This window comes from Folsomia candida, unplaced genomic scaffold, assembly GCF_002217175.1.
Source record: "Folsomia candida strain VU population unplaced genomic scaffold, ASM221717v1 Fcan01_Sc034, whole genome shotgun sequence".
Taxonomy (NCBI): Eukaryota; Metazoa; Arthropoda; class Collembola; order Entomobryomorpha; family Isotomidae; genus Folsomia; species Folsomia candida.
This window is the reverse complement of record NW_019091226.1, coordinates 344,439-365,775: the sequence shown is the minus strand read 5'-3', so window position 1 is coordinate 365,775 and position 21,337 is coordinate 344,439. Positions and strand designations below refer to the sequence as shown.

The 21,337-nt window shown below is 35.8% G+C and overlaps 1 protein-coding gene and 1 long non-coding RNA gene across 2 annotated transcripts; both read right to left on the bottom strand.

Moving 5' to 3' along the window:
* Positions 1-644: 644 nt before the first annotated feature.
* LOC110860816 (cell wall integrity and stress response component 4) lies at positions 645-1,730 on the bottom strand. The gene is made up of 2 exons (XM_022109928.2): positions 1,570-1,730; positions 645-1,439 (listed from the first exon to the last, which is right to left on the bottom strand). Exons 1-2 carry the CDS (start codon positions 1,616-1,618, stop codon positions 850-852), a joined length of 639 nt encoding a protein of 212 aa, XP_021965620.1. The 5' UTR covers positions 1,619-1,730; the 3' UTR covers positions 645-849.
* A 3,833-nt stretch (positions 1,731-5,563) lies between these two features.
* Positions 5,564-6,542, bottom strand: LOC118439357. The gene is made up of 2 exons (XR_004837387.1): positions 6,434-6,542; positions 5,564-6,312 (listed from the first exon to the last, which is right to left on the bottom strand). It is a non-coding gene; the product is annotated as an uncharacterized LOC118439357 (long non-coding RNA).
* Between the last annotated feature and the right edge of the window lie 14,795 nt (positions 6,543-21,337).

Below are 21,337 nucleotides of genomic sequence, written 5' to 3'. Positions count from 1 at the left end.
TTCCGTCACGGAAAATTACTTTCACTTCCGTTGCAGACAAACATTTCCAGCTTATACTATAGATTTCGTTTATTCCACTTATTCTCACTGCATATACATTTCACAAATTACAAATCAGAAAAGTTGACCACGAAGGACTCGAACATTTGAATTCCCTAACCTTAGTCGTATACTTAATCTATACAAATCGTATACAAATCATTTAAAAAATCGTATTATATAGTCAGTGCGTATTACATTATTTCACCGTGCCTAGCACACATTTTTCATGAATCTAATGAATAATGATTTCAAAGTATACATACGCAGACATATGCACAAATTTATCTTACATAACATCGTTGAAGTGTATGGCTACAATGATTTTAGTGATGTTTAGGGTTGGCGGCGCGGGCGTCCAATGTATGTACATATGTAATGTTGAAAGAACAGAAAACCACAATTATCGGCGGGCGCTGCGTGTAAAATGCTACCGTGGTGCGGCGGTGTACGATGAGTGACGTTTACCTCTTACCCAAACGAATAATGGTAGTCCAATACGATATTTTCTGTGATGATAAAATTAATGATTGTTCCAGATAATTGTGCATATTAGATACCCATTAATCGGACATAAATATCCACACTATTTGCATATTTTTAGATACATGCGCAATTATTCAATGAATATTTTATTATTTTCTCGTCAAAACATACATATATATATTTATTTATGAATGCGACCAATAAAATTATAATTGTAGCCAGACAATCCTAAAATTTTATCGTTATCATTCATTTACATTTTTTTCAACTCATAAATTTAGTGAATTTTCAAAATTCAGAAATAAATAAATCACTTCAATTTTTTTAACCCGACGCCACCGTCGTGGTCGTGGGGGCCGCCGTGCTGCTCGTTGCGCCCGATGAACTACTCGTTGGGGCCGCCGTTGTCGTCGTCGTGGGCGTTGGAACCAAACCTTTGAGAAGATTGGCCAACCCGTTTAACACATCCTGGATTTTGTTAAGGTTAGCAATCATGCTCTCAAGTTGTCTTGCCACCGCTGTTTGCCCATTATTAATCGCTTGGCTCAGTTGGGTCTGCAGGGATGCAAGGGTGTCGTTAAGTGGTTTATGCAGAGATTGAAGGGTGCCTTGCAGCTGAGTGGCTAAAGACTGGAGAGCTGTGTTAAGTTGGGCGGGCAGGGAGCTGGCCAGGCTGGTGAGCACGGTGCTGAGAGTGTTGGCCGCCACGGACAGCTGGGTGGCGAGCATGGACAGCTGTGTCGAAAAGAAAGTCAGCTGCGACGTTAACCCATTCGTGAGGGTGGGTAGCGTGGCGGTGAGCTGGTTTAAGGGGCCGGTGAGAATGGCGGCCAAAGGTGTCAGGTCAGGTGGGGCGATCTGTGGCAAGGTTGGCAACTGGATGGCTGGTAACTGGAAGGTTGGTAGCTGGGGAGCTGTAAAAAGTCGAAGTCAAATTAAAAATAAAATAAAAATAAAATTTGAAGGAAAAATATGTAATTAAAAAAATTGAAGTATTTACTGGATCAAATAGTTTTAAATACTTAATTAAAATTCAGTCTTTACCTGCCCCAACAAAGGCCAAGGTAGCAACCAGGATAAAAATGGGCTTCATCGTTTCTGGAAATTTCTCGAAATTATGTAGGATTTCTCAAGATTGTGTCGGTTCGAGGGATAAATTGCGACTGGGGGTTTTCACCTTGGTGAGATCTTGGTTTAAACTGGTTAAGTTTCGGATTTAATAGAGAGATGAATAAACTATGAATTAGGAATTGATAACTATTAATTTGCGCAATTTGCTTATGTAAAGTTGTCGTTGGAGTATACCTATGTGGGGAATTAATTGATATCATGCAATCGTACATACATATTGCATGCATACATATTCACACTTATTTCTTAATAAATCTATAGATTCGTAAAGAAAATGAGACAAACAGGAATGAATAAGGTTTTACGTATCCATTTACTACGCAGGGTTTGTATGTGTGGCTGTTTTTTTAGTCATCTGTGTTTATATTGTGCCATTTGTCGTGTTTTTCGTGATTTGTAATTTGTCTTATTACAAAATTACAGAATATTGATACTGGTCTTCATACAGAGTTATGTAAATGCGATATGTTGAAGATTTTTAATATGAAATAAAACATGAAAGTTACAATTAGTTATACGGGGAATATATGTACATACTGTCCTCGCATTTAGGCCTATCACCTCATTTGCATAAATCTCATTATGCCCATTTTCGGCGAAAAGGGCTTTCCGTGTTGAATAAACTCTATGTCTCTCGCGAATGCGTCAAATTATGCAAATGAGGTGACCGGCTAAAAAAATTCGATAGTACTTCTCTGTATTGTAAATACCTTGCCAATTTTTTAAGCGAATTTTTAAAATTTGATAATTTTTTCTAGGCTTTACGTGTGTGTTTTATTATTAATTTTCAAAAGGTATGTTCCGCACTGTTTCTGACCAAACTTTTGATGAAATAACAAACTTCAAATACTTTTAGGATGCTGTGATTTTTTTCAGTTCTGTAGGTTAACATTAACACTAGCAATAACTCATTAAAATTTACCTCGAAAATATGCCAAAATTTACGACTTGATTTCATTATCATCCGAAAACCGTTTTCCCCTGATGTTTTTCTTTAAGTTTAGAAACGAATAATAATCACTAAGGGACAAGTCTGGACTGCACGGGGCGTGGTTTGTGCAGGTAAAGCGATTTTCGTCTGCACTAACCCTCGCAAAAAGCCAGGTATTAGGTGGCGCGTTGTCGTCTAAATAAAGGCCAACTCTTTATTTTGACCCCACGTTTCTTTTCAACCGGAGGACGCAGCTCCTTCGGGGTTTTTGCATACACGGCCCCATTTATTGTAGTATTTACAGCAATAAATTTTATAAGGAGGGGACCTTTGGTATCCTTGAAAATGGTCATCATCAATTTTTTTGTCAGATTTTTGCACTGTTCAATTCACGGGCGGTGGCAACCCCTCGTGCTTCCAATGAGGGAATTATTATTTGGTCACCGGGTCATAATAGTAAACCCAAGTACCATATGCAACTAATAAAATATTGAGCAGGTTCCAGTTTTCATTTAATAGGTTAAAATTTGCATTGCAAAAGTCGACTCGATCCTGTTTGTGAGATGCCGAAAGCAATTTTGGTACCCAACGGACGGAAACCATTTTCATACCTAAGTCTTCAGTTAACATGGAACAAATTGCTGGTTTTGAAAAACCCATCTCATCTGCTAAATAGGACAGTTTCAATCGCGGATCTCTCATTATTGGTTCCTCTAGTTTCCGGAGCCTTTCTGTGGAAGAAGCGGATTTTGAGCGTCCTTGCGACTTTTTGCCCGAGACCTCGTTTCGCCATCATTAAAAATTATTGACTCAATTTAATTTGTGTTTTGTGTTGGGCAGTTTTCATTGTACATTTTAAGCATTCAACCATAAATCTGCGACACGTATTGCCCATCCAGCATTAAAAATTAAATCACACTACGATATTTAATTTGCAAATCTAGCATTTTTTCCGTCGAGGTAAAGTTTGCCGATTTATTGCTAGTGTTTATGTTAACCCACAGAGTTGAAAAAAATCACAGCCTCCTAAATGTATTTGAAGTTTGTTATTTCATCACAATTTTGGTCAGAAACAGTGCGGAACATACCTTTTGAAAATTAATAATAAAATACCTACGTATTTTCTTAAACAATTTAAGTATGTCTGCAGAAAAGTAATAATTTAAATGTCTGAAAAGCACGACGTTTTTGGAACCCAGGCATTGCTTCATAGCGAAGTAAAGCTCTCATTTTAAGCGGCATCTAATGTAGCATTTGCATAAATAAGAAAGAATGAATGCTTATTCATTATTCACAAAAATCGTCTCATCTTATCCTTGTCAAAGTCCAGTTTGTGTCATCCGACTGTCTCGCTTAACCATTCATGCTCAAGTTCAAAGTCAGGATCAAAGGCAATTCTTACTGATGACTGCAAAATAAATTGCTCTCTTGAGTTATTTAATACGTTTTACTTGCTTACGTTATGGAGACCGATTTACCGATCGGCAATGTCTATGTAAATATGTACATATGCTGCATATGTATTTTTGGTGGATATTTGAAGTTGGCAACTTTTGTAGTTTTCATGACATTGAGGGAATGTGGCGGACTCAAATGTGCCCATCCTACATTCTATTCGGGCTATCAAATATTCAAAGGGCATCAAGATCTGAGAGGGGCAAGTAGAAGGTCTCTCCAACTGACCATGAGTCCACATAGGAAATATTAATGCAAACATTTGGCTGCTGATGTAACCAGCAAGGATACCATTGATAAAGTGGTAATTGGAAAAGTTAAAGACAATTGATAAGTAATATCGTAGGTAAATTAATTCAATCAATTAATTAAGTGTTATTATCTCGATTGTTTTTGCTGTTATACCCTTATTTGAAAATTTAGACAAGTCTTGCCTTAAAACCCGCAATATCTTACTCTACAAACTACGTAGGATTTTAAAATTTTTCCTAGCTTAATTAATCAAATAAAATAAATTTATGTACGAACGTTTAATTTCTTGACAATGTGGCATTCCAATAGACTCAATTACAAATTCTAACATAAATGGGGAATATTGAGACAAAATGTCATATTTGTCCAATTTGTCCAATTTGTCCGTCATATTTGTCATAAATGTCGGACATATTGAAACCGTGACATATTGGACGGTCAAATTGACAAATATGACATATATGACAAATATGACAAATATGACATATATTCGCTTGACACGGACAAACTCCATCCTTACATATGCATAAGTATACGTATGTATAGGTATACCATTAATTATGTAAATAAGATATTCTACCTAATGTATGGTAACATATATATATCATTGACACGTGCACACTCTAAGAAACCCGGTCACTAAATAAGTTATTACCAGGCGGAGTATCTATGTGACTCTACCGCATGGTAAATTATTTTTTATTGAGTGGTAGAAAATTAGTTACCAACTGGTAATATTTTCAAATTTCGCGACCTGGGTTATTACCGGTTTGGTAACAAAATGTCTACCTCTCAATAATAAATTAGTTACCATGCGGTAGAGTCACATATGTAGATATCCCGCCTGGTAATAACTTACATAGTTACCGGGTTTCTTAGAGTGTAGATAAATACATATGGACGTACACTTATTCATAATGGAGGTCTCCTAACGTATGAGATTTTGACTAAAGTGGTGTCAATCAATAACAAATTTAATAAGTATGAAATCTGTAACAGACACGATCTGCAAAATCCGTAGGTTTGGCTACATCCGAAGAGGAAAAACATGCTGTACGTAAATTTCGTAGTTGTAAAATTTGTTACCACTTATGCTCTTTGAATGCAAATATTTCTGCCAAACCTGCACATTGGCAGATCGTGCATTTTGCAAATTTCATATTAATCAAAGTTCTGATTGATTGATACTGCATAATCTGGTAAAAATTTATGATTGAGAGACCTCCATTGCGAACCAATGCAAATAAAATTATTTCCCTGTACCCAACATACATACATCTATTTATGAATCGACTTAAACAAGATCTTTAAATACATATGAATGTGTATAACACTGCTTGATTAATGTGTTTATACAGTACATACATATGAATACATAATACGGATTCGTATCTGTGTAATGTTATCCACCAATTTATTAATTGCTTAAACATATTACCCGATAACAAATACCAATAAATTTGACTGTCGGATTTTTTTTCAGATTTCTGTCCGCCCTTTAAATTACATTTTGGATAAAATAAGAAAATTCCAAACTAAATATGTAAGCTAGTAAATCAAGGTATTTAAAGTATGCGTTAACCTGACGCTACCTGTATGACGTTCGAAATAGCAAACAAATTTATTGGAGCCGTCGTGGTCGTGGGAATAGAGTTGAGCAGATCGTTTTTAATCTGGGTCAAAGAATTCTGGATTTCAATAATGGCATCACGCACGTTCTGACTTTCCTCAGGAAGCACGTTATTTGTCACTCGATTTAGCAGGTTCCTCAGGTTTTCACTGGCCCGGTCAAGTTGCTGCTTTATAAGTGGACTGTCGAGCGTGCTGAGGATGAGAGTTCTGACCGCCTCCTGCACCTGCTCCACCGATTTCAGGGCCGAGGACACCTCTGGGGAAGCTTTCGTCAATAGATTGGTTAAATAAGCGGAGAGCTGGTTTAAGGAGTCGGTGAGGGAGGAAAGGGTACTCGCGACCTATCTAGGTCGCGGGTGTGGGTGGGGAGGTTGGTAATTGGGGCGCTGTAAAAAGTCGAGTTCAACAAATTCGCAAAATTTGAAACAAAAATATTTAGTTGAAGAATTTTTATACCGCTAGTAATTTTGAAACGAGTAATAAAACTTGTCAAAATTCAGTCTTTACCTGCCCCAACTAATACAACCAAGGAAGCCACGAGGATAAGAATGGATTTCATCGTTTCTGGAAATTACTTGGAAATGGAATCCTTCTAGATTGTGTCGGTTCGAAGACTGAATATCGACTGGGCTGGCCGCCTTGGTGACACCTTGGTTAAAAATGGTTTAAGTTTAGAGAGAGGAATAAACTGTGAATTGATAATGATACAATTTGAGCAAAATAATTAAGAATATATAAGGTTACGGTTCGATGTAGTTACGTACATATTTAGATGTACACTATTAAAACTCTGATAGAGTTATAATAGTCACGTATTTATGAACATAGCTGGGAAATTTATGAGTTTCTAGATTTAAAATTAGGATTTGAGATAAAAAATTCCCAAATCAGAGATTAAGATTATCCTTCCACTGCCAAATTAAATTATTTAAGACTAATTAATCTTATTGGCTGACACAGATTAAAAATTAAAAATTATTAATCTAGATTAATAATATTAATTTGGATTGATTAAATTTGTTCCCGTTTTTTATAGCTCACTTCGATATTAGACCATAAATTTTGAACGATTTTAATCATAACATTAATCCTGATTAACATTGAAGAGGAAGACTTGAAGATTACGTTACAAAGTAAAAATTAAATCAAATCAATTTGATGGGCAAGAGTATTTTAAGATTTTCCAAGCTCTGCATAAAAACATAAATACATATGGCTTGCATATACTTCTTAGCAAATCGAAAAATATACATGCATGTAAATTTACCCCGGATTTACACCGTGTTTATGTATTTGGATTTTTTCGCAATGTAATGAAATACAAATCTAAGCATGCACATACATACATATACAAATCGAATGTTCAGCGTGTGTCATTCGAATGTCCAACGTAACTGTGCATGCTCAAGTTCAAAGTACTAGAGTTCAAAGTCAATTTTTATTGCTGGCTGCAAGATAAATTACTCCCTTGAGTTAATACTCGATTTATTAGAGAACGATTCATCGTTTTGTAACGCGGGTATGAACGCCATAAATACATATTATTAATTATTTATGTAAGTTATGTATCCTAGCCAATCTATGGTAACAATATACATACATACATACCCAAATACATCATGTTCACGTTATTAATGTGTACATATATGTACGTACACATACGTGTTCACTCTAAATAAAATCATTACCAAATCATTACCAAAATGCACACGTATATGACTCTGCAGAAACGGTAATAATAACCACCAGCTGGTAAAGAAATTTATTGAACCCAAAGTGGTAATAAAGAACACTTTTTGGGTTAAAATTAATACCGTGATGTATGACAGATGTACTACAATATGTAGTAAAATGTCTACCGCCTGGTAATACACCATACCACTTTGTACACGGTGTGCTATTCATGCCGGTAATAATGCTTCTTATTACGTATACCCCATTATTACCAAATGTTGTGCAGATTTCCACCGAAAAGAATAGATTTTTTGCTTTTCTTTAAAATAGTCTTTCAGTTATATTTATTATAAAAGCATTTTGAAACTTATATAATTATCAAATTTAAGTATAATGTAAACTATTGAGTTACATACATACACATGTATACATATTTACATGAAAATTAAATCTGCTAATCCAGGACAGTTTTTGGTAAATAGATTTTCTGTATCAGAAAGAACTCATCTATGAAACTATTTAAATGTTAAATTAGACAATAATCGACTTAAACAAATTTTAGATATTTCCAAAAATGTGTAAATACCATGAAGTTATATTCTGCAAATATTCTGTAAATTTTCAAGATCGACTAATCCCCAGCGTTCCTTAAAATATTACGATGACCGAGCGTATCCACCATCTGCTTTATTTTCCCAAGTGCGTCATTAAATTCGAAATTCTCAGGAATTGGTCTTGAGATTTTCTTGTTAGGCCCGGAATTTGAAATTGTCGAATCCTGCTTTTTTTGACACTCGTCTGTTCCCCCTTCAAATTCCGGTGAATCGTCTTCAGTCCATTTTGGATGAGTCCACATCAGTTGACGTCATCAAACAAACCTGCAGATTAAAAATTCAAAATTTTTAGAAATTCTCAATACAAGAGCACATTTAAATAATTCACGAAATTTTCACTCACTAGACCCTCCACTGACTTGAATATCTCAATGATGGCAGTAGCTTAATTATTGCAGCTGCTCAGTGTGTCTAATTGGAGGATATAAGAGAAACTCTGAAATTTAATTTGTCAAATTAAATATATTATTAAATATTAAGAATGCTTTAAGGACTCACCCTCTCTGTATTCTCCGATTTCCAACTCAAATTTTTGTTTCACTGAAAAAATAAACACAAGATTATTATTTACTCGTCCCTATATGTATTAAGATGGTGCTCCATCACAATCTTGATGAGGCACCTACATTTGATAATTTGATACTTACCTGTTTCCAAAAATTCTATATAATTTCCAGAAGTTTTTTCCTAAGGGCAGAATTGGACACGCGGACTAATTTCGCCATGTTGACTTGATTTGAGCTGAGCGGTACCCGCGCCACTGTTTAGCGTCTCACAATTCACACCAAATGTATTAAAATTATTACCTCTATGGTAATAAACTACACCAAAATGTAGATCTCATCATAACCACAACGGAAAAAATTTGTACTACACTTAATTAAAATTATAGTAAACAGTGTTATCTAAATTTGAAGGATATAATTACCGGTTCGTAGGAATTCATTACCAAAATTATAAAGATAACTTACAATATTGCTGTAGAAGGCTAGTTACCCGTTTGGTATTGATACGGTAATAATCCCGTATAATTTTTGTAGGACGCGTATTTACCAAGAGCCCGGTAAAGACGCTTATTAGGAATTCTTTACCAAGTTGCTAAGAGTGTTGAGTCAATGCATACAGAATTATTTTCTCATTGCCAGCAAACACATTTACTTAGGTCTACATAATTAAATACATATTTTAAACATTTACATATGTATGTAGGTATATATATATGTACATACTGCATAATGAATCCATACAGACACGTACATATTATATGAGTTAAAATCTATCTGTGTAATGTTATCAACCCATTTTATAACTTATAATTGCTTAATATATATTAGGGTTGCCGCGGGTAGCAAAAATGCTGCCCGTTACCCGACCCGTTACCCGCAGTCCAACTACCCGTACCCGCACGGGTACCCGTGCGGGTACCCGTTACCCGCTACCCGTTATGAGAATTAAGCTAAAACCCAACTAAGCTTCGGAATAAATTTGGTCTAATCAATTATTTGCTCATTTGGGTTGATATATAGTTTGAAATAATGTGAAGCAAGTAACGCATACCGTAATTTGCTAGGTAGATGTCATTAGTTATTTCTATTTAATACCAAACCTTTTTCTTACAATGGAACCTTTTTGAAGCTACACCGGGTTTCTTAGCGGGCTGTATCAAAAATCAAGCCAGAAATTAGGAATTACATACACTTATCTTTCCAGTGAATGGCCCCTTTGAAGAAAACTATGGCGGGCGAGGCAGGTCAAAGTCCACCATGGTTTACGTCCAGTGAAGGAAAAAGAGAGAACATTTACTTAAAAATTGAACTTTGCAACGACATTTTGCTTCAAAGTGACTAGTCAGCGAAAGATAAGAATCACGTGATTTCTAATTTTGACTTATCTTTTTGATAGAACTCGCTTAACAATCCTGGTGTAGCTTGAGAAAAGATTCCATTGGTAGTTCGATTTTTTGAAATTTTGATTTAAATTCAGTTTTTATTTTAAAAAATTGCCTCCAAATTTTGCCTTCAATCGTATCGACGGTTTTCACCCGAAAAATTAAGATATCGTCAGTGTTACATAGATACGCAGAAATACAAGCCAAATTAGTACCGATATTTAAGAAAGGGTGAATTCTGCTTGTGAAACAATAATTTCTCGGAATTATCTGAACGCAAAAAGTATTTGAGGCTGCCGTAGGCTTCTGTGGCTTCCGAAGAGACACGCTCGTTACAAACTCTAATTGCTGGCAAATGGCAAATTTTCAAATGCATAAATAATATACTGACTCTGTTGTTGGTAAATAGACTAACTTGATGCTACCTTTCTTTGTGAACTGATTTATGTCGAAAATTAAATAAAAACTGACCTACCCGTTACCCGTGCGGGTAGTTCTCACTACCCGCAGATAACGGGTACCCGCAAGAATCGTGCGGGTATGCGGGTAACGGGTACCCGACCCGTTACCCGCGGCGACCCTATTATATATTACAAGGGGATATGTTTTCACCTTTTTATGTAAGGTGCTTTGCCTTGAACATATAATTGTATTGTAATTTACTTATATTTTTATATCATGTTACTGTATCCGTCTATTTTACATAAGTTTAAGAAATACAGTCAATGGAAAAAGTATTGGCAACCCCCACGCCAGCTAAATAAAATTGGCTATCACCATGGAATGTATCATACAATTGGCATGAAAATTGGTACCCATTTAGCAAATATAATGTAGTTTTCGATTATAATCATGATTTATGAATTAAAATTAGATAAACACAGGTTTTAAATAATTTGTTGGAAAATTTGCAAAATTTACCCACAAAAAGTATTGGCAACCCTTAACTTAAAAAATCATAAATCAAAGAAACGCCAATTTTATTATGACAAACTGCTTCTAGTATTACGTAGCACCTCCCTTCGACGCAATACGAGCCAAAAAACGTCGTGGAATTGATTCAACAAGTTTCTTTATAACGCTTTTCTATATGGCTGCCCACACTTCCTTCGAACTTTTGACAAGCTCGTTTTTCGAAGAGTGGTTTCCCACCAGTCCCTCTTTTCTCAATCCGGACAATCAGAATCACATCGGGAGACTGTGCAATCAACGAAAAAAGCTTAACCTTTTCGATCTGCAAAACCTTGCATCGTTAAATTGGCTACATATTTGGGGTCACTGAATTTTTGGAATATAAAATTCCTTCATAGGTCAGATTTTTATCAAATTATTTCAAATTATCGTTTAGAATGATTATTTGGACCTCATTGGTCATGATTCCATCGATAATGACCAGCTACCTACGCCACGACCTAGTCATTTAACCCCAAACCATAACCGCTCCTCTTCTGTGTTTAGCTGTCATAGGAACATATTCGTTTTTGTGAGGGTATTATGGCATCCGCCAGACTTGAACCATTCAATTGGCTCCGAATAAGTAAAATATACTTATGTCAGACCAGCAGAACCTTTTTCATTCATTGGAAGTCTATTCAGGGTGGTATTTAGTCCATTCGAATTTATTGAGTTGGTTCGTTTTGGGGACCCTCGCGTCAGTCGGGCTTCTGGACCCTGAAACCCCATTGCATGATTTTTGATTGATCACAATATTGCATGATATGTTGACGCCACAGTTGGTTCTCAAATTCAACATGGTTTTTGGGGTTAAAATCTTCCGATCTCGAGTGATAATTTGCTTGATTCATCAGTGGCTCGTGGGCGTAGGTGACTTTTTTCTTCCGCACCATGGAAAAGTAGAAACTGAGATTGTCATTTTATATTTCTTGGCTACGTTTTCAATAGTAAATATGGAAAAGTATGTTTTCTCTTTGAATTTTCGATAAGAAAGCTTTTTTATGAAAGAGACATGATTATTTCTCGAGGCGCCAATACAGCTCGTTTGGTGTCGCCATTTTGGCTCCAGGCAACACAACTGTAGACTTAAAATGTAGCTAACGTCATATTTGCTCACCTAATTAACTTACCGTAATGAAATGTGGTAGCCGATTAAGAAAATTGTTTTGCGTTATTAATTTGGCCACATGTTGCCAATACTTTTTGTGGGTAAATTTTGCAAATTTTCCAACAAATTATTTAAAAACTGTGTTGATCTAATTTTAATCAATAAAACATGACTATAATCGAAAACTACATTATATTTGCTAAAAGCCTACAAATTTTCATGCCAATTGTATAATGCATTGCAACGTTACAGCCAATTTTATTTAGCTGGCGTGGGGGTTGCCAATACTTTTTCCATTGACTGTAAGTAAGTACAAATATTTTAAACTTAATAATCACGAAATACTTATATCACTTACTTTGCATAGCAAATAAACCATTATTAATGGTTTATTAATCTAAAATTTACTAGTAACAATTAATTAATGATTGTACAAAAATAATAATCCTACAAGAGCAAAAGTAAGTCGATGATTTTAATCGAGCAAAAATGCTGGACCCTTAATGCAGTTAATTCATCGACGAAATTAGATCCGAACCTGATCTTTAACGGGGTTAGTGATTTCACAAATTTCGTCTCAATTTTCCCCCTCGCCCTTATCATCCTCCCCGTCAAGTAAGCTCCGGCCTTTTCATAAAGCTTTCCCGATCCTATGAAGAGCACCAAGTTGAACACCGTAGAGTCCAACATGGTCAAACAGATGGCAATTAGATGCGTCATCTCCATGACGTCGTAGTGTTTGACGCATGCGTATGCAGTGATTATTTGAAAGGCTGGTACCGTGGTGGCGAAAATGGGGAAGATGCGGGTTCTTGTGCACGAATTCAGGAGCTGTTCTAGCACATGGGCTTCCCTAAAAAATTGTTTAGAGAATAGTAAAAATCTGTATTTTACTCATAAGGGTTTGCTATATTTCTTGCACTAAAAAGAAAAAACGCAAAAAATGCATGGTGCAAGAAACTGTAAGAAACTGCTTGAAATACATATGCGCCATCTAGCTGCGCTTCCTTTGAGATATAGCGGCCGGATAGAGTTTTTTGCGCTTTAACTTTTTCGCACGTCAAAATATCTGCAAGTAACCATGCACTTTCTTGCGGTTATTTCTTTCAAGTGGTTTTTTGTATCAGAAACGCTAAAAATAATCATAATTTTTTCCAGTTAGCGAATTTTACCGGAATTTCTAAATTCATTAGATTTTAATTGCCGGAATTTTCGAAATTTCTGAGTATTTAAATAATACATATATGCATATTCCTACCTGTATTTTGTGCAGAATGGGACATCAATTACGTCACATACTTCACCTAACACACCCCACAAGTGGATGCACCCCATCATCAAGGTGAAGATTGCATACTGCCCACCAACCAGTATCATGTGGAGTTGTTGTTTGGCTTCGAAAACGGCCAATCCAATGCGGGCACAGATCATCCAGGCGCATGCGTCCAGAAGTGATTTTTCACAGGTAACCTTGGAGAAGATGGCAGATCCAAGGAAAGGTAATTTGCATGGAAACAGAAACACCATGACGCCTGTTGCTAGTGACAAAACGATTTCCGTCCACTTGACCAGCACACCAATTACGTTGATTAATTGCTCAACATTTTTTTGTGTTGGTACAGATTTGAATTTCCCACCTGAATAAATATTTACAAAAGGAGGATATGTATGACGACAAGGATATGCTTTGCTTAATGTGGCATAGATTTTTAGCCTCAATCTATCCATATTTTGTGTTATTAAATGCAAATTTCTCCACTTGCATCAATTTCATGAGTTTTCATGAAATCAATTAAACCTTTAGATCCTTGATGTGAAGTTAATTTTTGGAACTACTTATGAAACTATCGATTCGAAAAAATTATCGAATCGATTTTTTAAGAAAATTACTGTGAAAAATAACAAAAAAATTATACGCAATTTAAAGAAATTTATTTTCAAATCGTAAGTCTTGCGGTGCCAAAAATTTGCTTTAAATTAAAATATGAAAAGTTACATGTATCTCAAACCTCGTGAATTTGATGCCAATTGCTCGTGAACAGTTGCTTTGAAAGAAATTAAATACGGGTGAAGTGAGATAAAAAAATACACTCTAAATAAAAATGAGCAAAATTTACTCACGTTTGGGTAAAAAAGAGGATGGCACACCTAAAAGGTAAAATTTGTTGTGCAAAATTTGCCCAAGGTTGGGTAAATATTATCTTTTGGTTTTGTCATCCTCCTTTTTACCCAAACGTGAGTAAATTTTGCTCATTTTTATTTAGAGTGTACCAGACTCGTTCCACCTTAAATATTTTGTATGTATTATGCGAAGAGGTCTCGTACCCATAGGGGCAGACAACCAGCCGCTCAGGTCACCTATTGGACCTTTTGCAGAACCTTAAGTATTTTGGCATACCTGTATTTTCACCAGCTCCAACAATCACGTTCATGAACTGAATAATCGACCCGTCTGGTCCCCACTCGTATCCAAAACCCATCCCGGATAAGTACAAGAGTGTAGCAAGAATTGGGATAATCATATCCAATGCTTCGGCCGGTAAGGCGAACAAGGCATACATTTGGAATGCTAAGTAACACGTGTTACCCGCCTGCATGACGCGGGCGATGCTAACTTCGCGTTGCCCTGCCTGGGTGACACGGTTGTTCGACTTGTCCCACGTGTAGTAGAATCCATGCAAGAAGTCGGTAAGGGCGAAGTGCCGTTGCAAATGTGGAATTAATACGCGGCCCAGCATCTCCATTTTAGTAGCCTAATCTTCTTCGGTGTGCAAGAGGTTAATTTTCTGTTGGATGCAATGTTTGAGCTGGAAATAAATCAATAAATTGATTTATTTTGTCAAGAGAAAAATCGAAAATTAAGGTTTTCTTTCAAAATCTCAAAATTTGAATTCCTGCGAAAATTTCTATTACCTATAACCCAACAAAAGTGAAACTTGAAGTTTAATTCACAATGATGATGACGGAAATCTGACAAGCACAAAATGCAGTGACACTTACATATGTATAAGATCAAAACATTCTCATAGTGTCACCTTATCCGCCCGTGACGGTTATCGGCCTGACAAGTTTTACTGCATATTTGATTCAGATAAGTGGCCAAATTAAATCTCACCCAACACGGGTATGCACTTGGAAAACAGAAAATTGTGGGTGGATAATCTATATTATAATTTCGAAAAGTCCGTCCCGTGAAATTTTCCGTGACATTCCTGCATTCTGATTGGCTGCCAGCTTTCTCAATCCGCCAATCACAGCACGCATATATTTTCAGGTACAATGTATGTAGCTCACAACCTGTTACAATCGATGTTACGACCCATGTTACAATCGATGTTACAATCGATGCTACAACCGATGTTACGATCGATGTTACGACCGATGTTACAATCGATGCTACGACCGATGTTACAATCGATGTTACAATCGATGTTACGACCGATGTTATAATCGATGTTACAATCGATGTTACGACCGATGGTACAATCGATGTTAAAGCTTATATTAAAACTTATGTTCAAACAATTACCTTCGAAACATAAAACCATTACGTTAGAAACGTACACAAAATCGATCATTAACGCCTTGAAAATTCCTTCGTAATACAAAATTTCCTTCACAAAGTTAGAACAATTCCTTAGCAACGTAAAAAAAGTTCATTAGCAACATAAAAAAAATTTCCTTAGAAACAAAAAAAGTTCCTTAGCAACATAAAAAAATTTCCTTAGCAACATAAAAAAAGTTCCTTAGCAACGTTAAAAAATTTTACTTAACAAAATTGGCCAATTCATAGCAGCGTTATACAAATTCCTTGATCAATTCAGATTTCAATAATAAATACCCGTAATTAGACGTTAATGAGGTCATGATTGAACTACATTTGCTATTTGTGGACTCTAGAATTATGATTTTCATCGAGCTCAGTACTTCGCGGTTATTATATACTGGCTTACTTTAATATTATTGAAGTGTTCGTGAAAAATAATTAATGTGGCCCGTCTTCAGGACGGGCTTTTGGGGTAGTAGCAGATAATTTTCCAATATTGCCAGAAAAACTAATTAAATACAATTGTCATGTTTACTGGCTTCCTATTCAGAGGAATCTTGTCAGTGTTTATTATTACGTGACTTATGTATTGCAAGTATTACTGACACGCGTAACACGCTATACTTATTTAAAATTGCCTCAATTCAGTATACGTAACAGATAATGTGTGGAAATCAAGTTGATCATGTAACGCGTGCTCTTTCTTCTCGAATGTCACGAGCATTGTTAAAATAATGGCTATAATTTAAACATTTTCTACACTAAGAAAACTGGTATTAAATTATTACCGACCGGACTACATACTTCTTCACATGTGCGACTTAATCGGAATTCTAGTTTGCTTCATCCATAGAGTTACATTAATATAAGGCTTCATCAGATTGTCCAACTTAGCTGTACATGCTAAAGTCCAAAGTGAAAGTTCAAAGTACATTTATTACTCGCTGCAAGATAAATTACTCTCTTTAGTAGTACATACATACTTGCTATGGTACATTTGAGATCGATTCAACGATGTGTAACGTCGGGTTGCAAATACGCTATAAGTAAATTATGTAATATATCCTGGCCAATTTATGGTTACGTATGTGCATACAAATCTTTACATTTCTACGTGTGTATTTTGATACATATGTATACTTCATACAGAATTATTTTCTCATTGCCAACAAACATACATACATTTACTTATATATGAATCTTACTACTTATATACATATTCGAAATGAGTGCATATGTATGTACATAGGTACATAGTACCTACGACCAAATTAATGTGCAATTACAATATGAAAATAAATCTAAATTAATTCTAATAGACACAATACATATGTATGTATAATATTGCTTCAATTAAATGAAATTAAATGTATGTAATATGATTTCATGGAAAGAACAATAATAAAAATCTGGCTTCAAATCAATCGTGTAATGTTATCCTACCACTCATTAACTTGTAATTGCTTAATATTATGAGGAGAAATGTTCTCAAAGATGTTTTGTTTTGCACAATTACACAATTGTATTGACGAGTAATGCTTTTAATACAAGTTTGTTACATTAACATGATTATTAGTTAACACATAGATTAAGGATTACGGTAAAGACATTTTTGATACGGAGTAAATTGGGAATGCTCTTATTCTATAATTTGTATTTGGGAAGTTACAGGGTACTATAAATTGCATGTGCACAATAGATACATATGTATGAATGTATGTATGCTGCATGTGCATACATAATTTAGATAAGTACTGTAAGTATTATGTGAAGTTGTAGTTTGGAGATTAGGTAATTAACAATATGCTAAAATTAATGATTTCGAAATAATTATATAATTTGCATAGCAAATGAATCGCTGAATTGTACGTATTTAAAATGATAATCTTACAATAACAGAAGCAAGTCTACAATTTTAATCGAGCAAAAATGCTGGACCCTTAATGCAGTTAATCCATCGACGAAGCTAGATCCGAACCGGATCTTTAACGGGGTTAGCGACTTAACAAATTTTGTCTCGATTTTCCCCCTTGCCCTTCTCATCCTCCCCATCAGGTAAGCTCCACCTTTTTCATACAGTTTTCCCGACCCAACGAAAAGCACCAAGTTGAATACTGTAGAGTCCAACATGGTCAAAAAGATGGCAATTAGATGCGTCATTTCCATGTCGTCATAGTGTTTGACGCATGCGTATGCCGTGATTATTTGAAAGGCCGGCACCGTTGCGGCGAAGATGGGGAAGATGCGAGATCTTGTGCATGAATTTAGTAGCTGTTCTAGTACCTGAGCTTGCCTAAAAAAGTCATTAAACATAAAGCACAGTGTTATTGCAGGTGTACATAACTAAAGTATTAACATAAGTAACCACAATAATTGAAACAGAGTGGTTTCTTGCAGCTATCTTGACCTGCAAGAAATGCAAAGCGCTAGAAACTACGCCCCGCCGATATCAATAGTTCATAGGGAGTGCCGCGAGATGGCGTATGTTTCTTGCGCTTTCTTGCACCTTCCACTTTTGGTTTCTTATGTTGCAGTGCGATATATGTAACAAATCCGAAAGAAAGGAAGCACCGGTAAAAACCGTCTAGGATTGAAGAACGTACCAATTTTGACGCAATTTCTAAGACTTTCAGATTTCAATTTGTGACATTTTCCAAAATTTAAGGGTATTTTAATACCTATCAAATCATGTTCGTACCTGTATTTTGTGCAGAATGGGACATTAATTACGTCACATACTTCACCTAACACCCCCCACAAGTGGATACACCCCATCATCAAGGTAAAGATGGCATACTGTGCACCAACCAGGATCATGTGGACTTGCTGCTTGGCTTCGAAAACGGCCAATCCGATGCGGGCACAGATCAGCCAGGCGCATGCGTCCAGAAGTGATTTTTCACAGGTAACCTTGGAGAAGATGGCAGATCCAAGGAAAGGTAATTTGCATGGAAACAGAAACACCATGACGCCTGTTGCTACCGGCAAAATGATTTCCGTCCACTTGACCAGCACACCAATTACGTTGATTAACTGCTCTACATTTTTTTCTGGTGGTGCAGATTTGAATTTCCCACCTGTACAGATGTATGCAAAACATATATATGCATGACGACAATAACAAACCTTCTTAAGGATACACTTAACGACATCGAGTTTCAATCTAACTGTACCCGTGTTCAATATCTTTAAATGTAGATTTCTTAAACAGCTTAAGTTTAATGAGTTTAGAGATATGCAAATACAACTTTCCACAATTCAAGGTATTACATAGAATTAAAAGATTAGCGCTTTCATTTTTGAAGAAATTAGATTGTGAAAAATCACAAATGAAATATTTTATTTTTCAAATTGATAGCTCTGGTAACATCAAAAGTTATCTTAAGATTAAAATATCAAAAGTTGCATGATTCTCAAAACTCAGGAATTTGATATCATATTAGAAGCCATTGTAAGGTGAAGTTAAAAATCCATTAAGGAGTTATTCCACTTTAGGTATTTATCTAGACGTACCTGCAATTTGACCAGCTCCGATAATCACGTTAATCAACTGAATGATAGACCCGTCAGGACTCCACTCGTATCCGAAACCCATCCCGGATAAATATATGAGTGATGAAAGTATCGGGATAATCTTATCCAATGGTTTGGCCGGTAAGGAGATCAAAGCATACATTTGGAATGCTAGATAACACGTGTTACCCGCCTGGAGAGCGCGAGCAATGTTAATGTCACGTCTCGCCACTCGCGTGACCCGGTTGGTTGACTTGTCCCACGTGTAGTAGAACCCATGCAAGAAATCGGTAAGGGTGTAGTGCCGTTGCAAATGAGGAATTAGTACGCGGCCCAACATAACGACTTTATTAGACTACGATTAGGTGTTAAAGAGGTGAATTTTCTGTAGGAGCTAGAAATAAATCAATTAACTCCTGTGAACATGGGGTTTGTCAATAGTATGATATACTAAAGGTGATTTACGTTAAATGGGGCGACTTTGAAGTTCAACAACTCCGAAACTGGTTAGACTTTTGACCCCAAATTTTGAGCATAATAACATGTGACCCAAGGCTATGTGTCTGTACCAAAAATTAACTCCCAAGACAGAAATGACCCCCCCAAAAGACCCCAGAGCAAGAGGGTATGGAGAACACTTTTTCCAACTCCCAATTGCTGCCTACAAAAGTTCTTGACGAAGTAAAAAAAACTAAAATGTGGCATATATTATGCCCCAGTGTGCAGGGAAGTCAAAACAATTAATTTTTTCCCCCAAATACAACTGGCTGTATTTTTGGAGAAAACCTAAAAATAGCCCCCACGCGATTTAAGCGTCATTGGTCTACTTCAAATCCATACCAAACATCGAATTTAAAACTTAGAAAACCAACCAGGTGCCATTATATTAAGAAAGGCCTCCTCTAACTGACAAAATAATAATCATAGAAAAATTTCAAATATGGTGAGATAGAAAGTTCCATTTTATAAAAAAAAAGTTTCTGGGTTGTATTGGGCCTGGTATTCAAAGAGGTGAAACTTTTTTTACCCGATTTGAAGCTATTTATGAAAGCTAGATAAATGCCAAAAATTTTGATACCATCGACATCAAATTCTATGAACAATTAACAATTTTAGAGAATTTTAAAATATTCTAAACCTCAAAATTTTGGGTGTTTTGAAAAACATTTTTTCGTGACTTTTTTTTCGGATGTTTGTATCTCAGGCCCTTTTTACACTAGCGACTTGAAATTTTAAACCCACAATGATGAGAATAGGATCTACAAAGGCCTAAAATTTCAAAGCGATATTGCATATAGCGCCTAAGTTGTTAAGCTTCAAAATCGCCCCATTTAACGTAAATCACCTTTGGTAATAGTGCACGGAATTGAGGACATCTAGGAAAAACTGCTAACCAATAATAGTATAGTCAATTATTGCAGAGCACATCTTTCAGTAACTTTTTCAACATCATCAGAAAACTAATTGAGTGTATGAAATTGTTATGCTTGAATTCTTGTTAGCCTTTATCTGCGTGACTTATCCTTAATGCACGTGTTAGTGACACGCGTAACATGCAATCTACATAATATATAGATTGCATGTCACGCGTGTCACTGAATTAAATATTATTTAACTCACCTCAGTATAAGTACCTAGTAGATAATGTTTGGAAATGAAGGTGAAAACGTAACGCGTACTCTTTCTCCTTGAATGTATCAAGAACTGGTGAAAGGATGGCTATAATTTAAACATATTCTAGGAATTATAGATACTTGCAGACGCGTGTATATTTTTCGTAAGAATAGATCCTAAATTCTACTAAATTTCTACGAATTCTTTACTCATATTTATTTTGCATTAGTTCATTTCGTGCAGTACAAATATGTAATTAATGCCCAGTTATCTATAATTTAGATATGTATACACTCTTCAAACGAAACCGGAGTAAATAAGGGGATAATGCTATGTTGAATTACTAGAGTTATAATTCACCTGGTCAGTTTAAATCAACAGCGTGTGTTATTGGCCAGACATATGTACGAGTTTAAAGGTGACCTGGTAAATATGCAGATTTCAGAGACCCCGATTAATTTAAAATGAGCTATTTCTAACGTGTGCTGACTGACTTGTT